Genomic DNA, 8,832 nt, shown 5'->3' with positions numbered 1-8,832 from the left:
TAGGCTAAAAAAGTAATAACAAGACGGAAATACTTTTCATTTTAGAGTGAACTTTACAGAGATGTCTTGCACAATAATGTCCTGGAATAGTCAAAGAGAATTCAATTTATTAGTTTGTGTCATCTTCTTTTCTTTGAGTGTATTGTTGGATGAGCGATGAACCTGTGAGTCTTTAGATGTGATCGTGGCATGATTGTCATTAGTAGGCATGGGTAGGCTAAATTAAATTTTAAGCTGATAAAATAACAACTCACTTGGACTATAAGCAAAACAAAGAGATTACTTAACCAATAGTTCTTCTCTAACACCCTACGCATAACCAACTTTACACAGCAAGAATCCAAATTTTGGAGGATTCGAATATTTAAAGTACATGCATGGAGATTAGTAAGACTATAAATTATGGTTGAGACATACCAAACTTCAAACCCATATTCCTCAAAGATAGCCCTTAAAATAGTTAAACCTTTATCATTGTGAATTTTGCAAGCACTGATTTTATTTTACGTATTTTATGTTTAATGTGGGCTTTATGCTGAATGCAGTCGTAATGCCTTTTGTGGGCTATATGCCTTTTTGTTGGCTTTTGACGTTTTAATTTTTGGCGCAGGAACCTGATCTTCATGCTATATTATACTGGTTTTAGCTAGATTTGTTCCTGTTGGTTTTCTGGCTGGTGCTTTTGTACTGTTCTCTGCTCTTTTGGGCTCGCGAATTAGTAGTGACATATGATAGGCAACTGAGAAACAGTTGATACAAATATGAATATGAGGAATTATAGGCTTCTGATATATATTTGGAACAACTGAACTGGATTTCGTGGATGGATGAGCGAATGGACCACCTACAGGACAATTACTGGACACATGCAACTTTTACCTTCCTCAACATATCTTCTACCTACATATCGCACTTCGCATGCCGATGAATATTTGATTAAGCAAGAACATGAAAATAGAGTGAAAGACACTAAGAACCACTAGCATCAATGCCATATGCATAAGCACTCAAAAGAAAAAAAAAAAAGAAAAAACCTGGTTTTGATGCTTTACCCTAGCTAGGAATACTTTTTGGGAAGCATTGGTGCAACCTTCTCTGTAAACTGATGAGCACAAAAAGTCAGAAAAGGCCAAAAGAAGAACCTGATGTGCACAAATCGTACATCTCATGTTTAAAGACATGATTAAGAACAACATCAAAACCTGAATAATAGGCCGGTATATAGATGTTTCTAGATACATGCCTTTTTCACGCAAGATAGCTGCGATAACCTTGTTGTGATACACTTGAACCCTTCCTACTCCAGCCTTGATGAATGAGATCAACCCCTGCAGAATGGAAGATATGCAGGCCACGATAACATGTTAATAACTAATAGAAATGTCAGACACACAACATGTTGAAAAACAATCAGCAAGTACCATATCAATCTATTGTGCCTATCATGAAAAACAAAAGACCTTATTAGGACCTTAGAAGTAAAAATCCTCTGTCATCAGATTTCTGATGTGAATTTTATGCTTCTCATATACATAAAAAGTAGTTCATCAACTAACTATGCAAATAGAACTCATTTCCTAAAGAGTTCGTGCAATCACATATGTTACATGAACTTGGGTATGGGAGTCAGACGAGGGTTGATGCCCAAGTATATCAGGGTTGTCTTTCTCCGAGGGACGGACCTACAGCCCATGAACTTGGTCATTCATTTTGTTTTGTTTTTGGACTTTTTCTTCTTCTTTTTTTTCTTTTTTTTTTCTTTTGCAATTTTGCACTAGAAATATTAAGATATAAGTCAGGGTCAGTTACTCAACCCTAAACCTTCTCCTTTTTTATTTATTTTTGGTACAAAAAGGGCCAAAGGCTAAGCCCCCATTTTTTGGTTGAAAATACCCCTATTTTCTTTTTTGATAGAAAATAACATATTCTTCACTTCACACACTCCTACTCGTAGAAAACCAAAAAGAGACATGTACTAGATGAATTTTATGGGGTAAAACTCATTATGTCCTCTTGATTAGGATATTTTTTTTTTGTGATCAATGAAATTCACTCGAGTCGAGTTTTCTAGGTTTGTGCATAATGTAAATTTAACCCATCCCAATTTGAAATCCTGGGTCCGTCTCCGAAGGTCTTCTATGCATCTGCAATTCCTAGTGCCCCTTACCACTTACTTGTGTCATGTCTTAGTGACACATGTGTAAGCAACAAGATGAAGTGAAGAGTCCACGTAACCTTGCAAACATTCATCACTCATATTTAATTATTTATTAAACCATTACAGAGAAATGCCTTTAAATTAAACGTCTCTTGATATTGGATTAAGTCAATTGTTACCTTAATACGTTGTTATTATACTTTTTTTTATATACTTAAATAATTATAACTTTAAATGTTGTGCAATTTTTTATGGGTTCGGATCCTCTGCTCTATTAGGATCCGTTTGACTTTTATTATTTACATGTTCGAGCCTAATCGAGTCCTTAGTATTCTAAAAATGGATTTTAGCCTCCAAACCCTAAATCCAAGTGACAACGTGATTGGATAATATCAACTACTTGATAGAGTTTGAATGAAATACATGAACTTGAGTCATACATTGGAAAAGAAGACAAAGTATCTACTCCTTATAAGTGGGGAGTCTTCCCACACGTGCCATTTGGAAGGTGGGCCCAGTGGAGTGGCACTTGGGACTCACCTTTTGATTGGTTTGGGATTATATATACATAATAAAACATATTTAATAATTAATATAATTAAATAAGGCTAAGATATTACTTAAGTGCAAATATTAAACTAAACAAACTAATTTTGTGTAAAATTAAAGTGCACAAATATATTTCACGAGTATAGCTGACTAGCTATACGTTTAAAATATTCGTATATTTAAAGAGTATAGGCGCTTGGCTATACTCTTTAAATTTTAATATGTAAGAGCTATCACAATTTTACAAACAATCACACCAATTTATGAAAGGTTGTGATACAATTGTAATTTGCTTGAATAATGTAAATCCAATTAAAATAGGCAAGAGAATATAAGTTAGCTTTAAAATAAATTATAATTTATTAAGTAATTTATGAAATTAATTAAAATACTTAAAAACTAATTATTCATTAAATAATTAATAATTAATATAATTAAATAAGGCTAAAATATTACTTAAGTGCAAATATTAAACTAAACAAACTAATTTTGTATCAAAAATAAAAAAATAAAAAAAATCATTTAAAATAATGAATTACTATTTATTGATTAAATTATGAATTTAGTAAAATTTTTAAATAATAATTACAAATTAAAGTAATTAAAAAAGGAAATAAGTAAAAACCATTTTGTGCAGTATAGCCGAGCGGCTATACTTCTGAAATATTCAAATATATTTCGTGGGTATAGCCGCAAGCCCATGCGTTTAAACTATTCGTATATTTAAACAGTATAGCCGCTCGGCTATACGCTTTAAATATTAATATATGTTAACAGTATAGACACACGGCTATACCTTTAAAATATGCAAATATATTTCACGCCTATAGCCGCTCGGCTATACTCGTTAAATATTAATATGTAATTCACTATCACAATTTTACAAACAATAACACCAATTTATGAAATATTGTGATAGAATTTTAATTTGCCTGAATATAAATTGAATTAAAATAGGCAAAAGAAGTATAAGTTATCTTTAAGATATGTAAATATAATAAATTATATTTTATTAAGTTCTTTACGAAATTAATTAAAATACTTAAAAACTAATTATTAATTAAATAAAGAATAATTAAAACATAATTAATAATTAATAATTAATATAATTAAATAAGGCTAAGATATTACTTAAGTGCAAATATTAAACTAAACAAACTAATTTTGTATTAAAAAAAAATTAAAGTACACAAAAGCATTTAAAATAATTTATTACTATTTAATAAGTAATTTATTAAATTAGTAGAATATTTAAGTACTAATTATTCACTCAATAAATAATAATTAAAACATAATTACAAATTAAAGTAATTAAAAAAGGCAATAAGTAAAAACTAATTTGTGTAGTATAGCCGCCCGGCTATACGCTTAAAATATGCAAATATATTTCACAAGTATAGCCACCCGGCTTTACGCTTTAAATATTAATATGTAATTCACTATCACAATTTTACAAACAATGACACCAATTTATGAAAGATTGTGAGAAAATTTTAATTTGCCTGAATATAACGAACTGAACCTTCAATTACTAATTGATATTGATTTCCTATTATTAGACAAAGAGCTAACAAAACGAACTGAACCTTCAATTACTCTTCCCTCCTTGCAACACCCCTTTGACCCTTTCAGCTCTGTCTTCTCCCCACAACCCACCAGCGCCTTCTTTCTCTGTCTTTCCCTTTACTCAGATCTTAAGGGACATGTAAATGTTTGAAGGTAATAATTTCATGTTGGCAATGAACCTCTCAGAAAATGATGACCAGCAAGACCCAAACAAATGGATGCTTCAAAGAATTGATATCGACCCCATGGTGGATGTGCCTTTAAATAGCAATGACACAGGAGGCAATGCAAGCAAAAGTTCCAATGAGACTACATTGAAGAGGAACAACAGCAGTGTAAGGAAGAGAAATGGGGCTCAAGGAAGCAGTCATGGTGGCATGGGACTTAGGGTGGAACCAGGAGGGAAAGAAGGGATTAAGAGCCTGCGATTTCTCGATAGGACCGCTACGGGGAAAGAAGGGGAGGCATGGAAGCAGATTGAGAGGCGATTTAATCAATATGGAGGTGATGGTAGGCTCTCTAAGGACAAATTTGGAGCCTGCATTGGTAATTGAGTCTTATGCTTATTTACCCCTTTGTAAGTTGTTTTTTGTGTATTATGAAATGGAACAATGGAACACAATGTATGTGAGGTTTTAGAAGCTTTTGTTTCGTAGGAATGGGAGGAGATTCGAAGGACTTTGCCAGCGAATTGTATGATGCATTGGCCAGGAGGAGAAAAATATGTGCAGAAGATGGGATAACTCTTGAAGAATTGAGGTTGTTTTGGGAAGACATGACAAATGAAGATATGGAAGCTAGACTTCAGATATTCTTTGACATGTAAGGAAAACTCTTCTTTCTTAAGCTCACATGCTTCAACACAAACTAGAATAAGCAAAGCTGATGATTTTGTTAGGTGTGACAAGAATGGTGATGGGATGCTCTCAGAGGAAGAGGTAACAGAGGTGAGCACAGAGACCCCGTTACATGTTCTTTATCATTTGTTTTCCATGTTTGTGAATCAGATTTCCAAAATTTCTTATGGAAAAGGTTATAGTTTTGAGTGCCTCCGCGAACAAGCTGGCGAAATTTAAGCAGCAAGCAGAGTCATATGCAGCTTTGATCATGGAAGAGCTTGACCCTGACCACCTTGGATATATAGAGGTGAAGATAATAGCTTGTTCATGGCTTTAGCTATTGCTTCTCACCTTCATCATCTTCTTATATTCTATTTTCACAGATGTGGCAGTTAGAAACTCTACTGAGGGAAATGGTTGTGTCCGAAGAAAATCAAAAGTTGGGCAAGAGAACCCAAACCCTCACAAGAGCCATGATCCCCAGAAGATACAGAACTCCTGTTAGCAAATTCCTATCTACAACGGCAGAACATCTACACGAAAACTGGAAGAAAATATGGATTGTCACATTGTGGTTAGCAGTAAACATAGGCCTCTTTACTTGGAAATACAAGCAATACCAGCAGAAAGGATTATACAAAATCATGGGTCAATGCCTCTGCTTTGCAAAGGGTTCTGCTGAGACTCTAAAGTTCAACATGGCTCTTGTTCTCATTCCAGTTTGTAGGGGAACTCTTACCAAGCTGCGATCGACATTTCTCAGCCACTTAATCCCTTTTGATAACAATATCAATTTCCATAAGTTGATTGCACTTGGAATAACAATTGGGACAAGTATACATGCAGTCTTGCACCTAACTTGTGACTTCCCAAGATTGATATCATACCCACAAGATCAATTCTTCGACATTGCGGGGAAATATTTCTTTTATTTGCAGCCAACTTACATGGACTTGGTTAACAGTATTGTAGGCATAAGCGGGATTCTGATGGTTATTCTTATGGCTTTTTCCTTTGTACTTGCAACGAACGCAATGAGAAAAAATGTCAAGTTACCATGGCCGCTCCACCTTTTGTCAGGGTTCAATTCCTTCTGGTATGCACATCATTTGCTGGCAATGGTATATATGCTATTTGTTACACATGGTTACTTCCTAATTTTCACGGATGACTGGCGCAAGAAGACGGTATGTATGCTACTTGATTGTGATCAATGAACTAGAGAATTGTAAATAGACCTGTCATCTGTGACATCATTATAAAATATTTTATATATTTTCTTGCAGACATGGATGTATGTCATGGCTCCAGTATTACTGTACACTACTGAGAGACTTATTATACTCATTAACGAAATTAATCACCCTGTCTCTGTTATTAAGGTCAGTACCAGAAACTTTTATCTTTCACTAAAATATCTCAAAAACTTGATCCAATTCATCATGTTGCTGTCATACTTCAGGCAGTAATATATACAGGAAATGTTCTGGCTCTGTACATGAGCAAACCTCCTGGATTCAGGTACAAAAGTGGAATGTACCTCTTTGTGAAGTGTCCTGATATATCAAGTTTTGAATGGTAAGAAATTATATAGTTCCTGATCATGATCAGAAATTGTAATATCTTTATACTCAAACACTTCACTCAACACAGGCACCCCTTCACCATCACTTCTGCCCCGGGAGACGACTACTTGAGTGTCCACATACGAAGCTTGGGAGACTGGACGACGGAGCTTAGAAACAGATTTGAAAAGGTGGTATATTTACATCAGTAGTATTGTGTCTAAACCATAATACTTATCAGACCTTATGTTCTAATTTATGGTTTCTAATACCATAGTCATACTAGTCTATTTTCTTAGGCTACTTGATAAATCATTTCTTTTAAATTGTCTTGAACACACTTTTCCTTTTATCTCTTCTTAGGCTACTTGATAAATCATTTCTTTTAAATTGTCTTGAACACACTTTTCCTTTTATCTCTTCTGCATATTTAATCAAAAATTTGCAGGCCTGCAGTGAGCTTCAAAGTACACAAACTAGAAGGGGAAATCTTGTTAGGATGGAAACTAAAGCGAATTCAAACTTTCAGCACGATCAAGCAGGGTGAGCAGAATCTTAGCTAAAACAGCTTCACAGTTTTACTGTAGCATCATATATCAGTAAATCCTTTTTTTTTTTCTTTTTCTTTTTTTCTTTTCTTGACAGATATCCAAGGATCCTCATAAAGGGACCTTATGGAGCCCCTGCTCAAAACTACAGAAAGTTTGACATCTTGTTGCTCATAGGTCTGGGAATTGGAGCAACTCCCTTCATCAGCATTATAAAAGATATCATAAACCAAATAAACCACAGATTTGCTTCTCCTCCTGTGAGCCAAGAACCAAAAGACTTAAATTTTTTGGAAATGTGATGTAAATGGTAACTAACACTTCAAATTAGTTCATTCATGCAGGATTCAGTACACAGCAATTCAGAAAAATCTACAGAACCCCAATTAAAGGGCCATCCAAGGGCAGCTCATAGAAAGAGTCCAGAAAGAGCGTATTTTTATTGGGTAACAAGGGAACAAGCTTCCTTTGAATGGTTTAAAGGTGTCATGGATGACATTTCAGAGTGTGACCACAATGTGAGTTTCAAACTAAAAGTCAGATATTCAACTTTACCTCACTTGCTCATTCTTTCTGTAACATGAACCACATTTACTAACATTTGCTGCAGCATATGATAGAAATGCACAACTACTTGACCAGCGTGTACGAAGAAGGAGACGCTCGGTCTGCTCTTATCGCCATGGTGCAGAAACTACAACATGCTAAGACTGGAGTTGATGTTGTCTCCGAAAGCCGGGTACTCACTAGGCCACATTACCACACAAAGCATTGTTAATGGAGTCACACTAGTTCTGTATCTCATTTCTGAGTTTAACTGTGGCAGATAAGAACACATTTTGCTAGGCCTAATTGGAGAAAGGTGTTTTCAGACTTGGCTGCCACACACCAATCTTCTAGAATAGGTAAGGCTATTTCTGTTGAAGTCTTTGAAGCTACAAAGTTTTGGACATTTTAAGCATAAGAGATGTTTATGTTTCTCTTGTTTGTTGCAGGTGTCTTCTACTGTGGAAGTCCAATACTTACCAAAACACTAAGGCAGCTCTGCCTAGAATTTAGCCTAAATTCATCAACCCGCTTCCAATTCCACAAGGAGAACTTCTAGAATAACTTGCTGTCCACATTGCACCAATCTTTGTAGAAATACTACTCTTCTTTTTCTTTACATGCTCCTCTTGTTATTCACTATTGTAAATTTAGAAGAAAAGGAAAATTATATACATTAATTATATACAAAAACTGAGAACAAATTAATTAAAGTTTGCTGAAATTTTTTTTACCTCCTACTTAAATTGTGGTTTCAATATTCCATCTTCCTTGTAGCCATGGAGAGTCATCTCACAAATCTTTTTTTTCTGGTGTTAGTTTGTTCAGAAGTGTCAACCCAAACAAATGGTTAGTGCTGCTCAAAACCATTCAGATAACCGGTTAGTAAGTTAATGTGGCAAGACGTCAAATTTCTTGTTAGTATCAATTAAACCCATTTGGACACGATTATATCTAATCACACGGTTCTAAATAATAATCAAGCAACATAACATAATTTAACTCTAACCCTATTGTTCTTTTTTAATGAATGAAAAACATATTTTCATAAATGTAAATTC

The 8,832-nt window shown here is 34.4% G+C and overlaps 1 protein-coding gene across 1 annotated transcript; it reads left to right on the top strand.

Annotated features, from left to right (window-relative positions):
* The first annotated feature begins 4,298 nt into the window (after nucleotides 1-4,298).
* On the top strand, nucleotides 4,299-8,476 carry LOC110752794 (putative respiratory burst oxidase homolog protein H). The gene is made up of 14 exons (XM_021953524.2): nucleotides 4,299-4,819; nucleotides 4,930-5,095; nucleotides 5,172-5,220; nucleotides 5,306-5,419; nucleotides 5,496-6,299; nucleotides 6,399-6,494; nucleotides 6,575-6,690; nucleotides 6,766-6,868; nucleotides 7,126-7,220; nucleotides 7,323-7,485; nucleotides 7,570-7,743; nucleotides 7,836-7,964; nucleotides 8,052-8,130; nucleotides 8,221-8,476. Exons 1-14 carry the CDS (start codon nucleotides 4,417-4,419, stop codon nucleotides 8,328-8,330), a joined length of 2,601 nt encoding a protein of 866 aa, XP_021809216.1. The 5' UTR covers nucleotides 4,299-4,416; the 3' UTR covers nucleotides 8,331-8,476.
* Nucleotides 8,477-8,832: the final 356 nt, after the last annotated feature.

This window comes from Prunus avium, chromosome 6 (genome assembly GCF_965620075.1).
Source record: "Prunus avium chromosome 6, drPruAviu1.hap1.1, whole genome shotgun sequence".
Taxonomy (NCBI): Eukaryota; Viridiplantae; Streptophyta; class Magnoliopsida; order Rosales; family Rosaceae; genus Prunus; species Prunus avium.
This window is presented reverse-complemented; position numbering and strand designations above follow the sequence as displayed.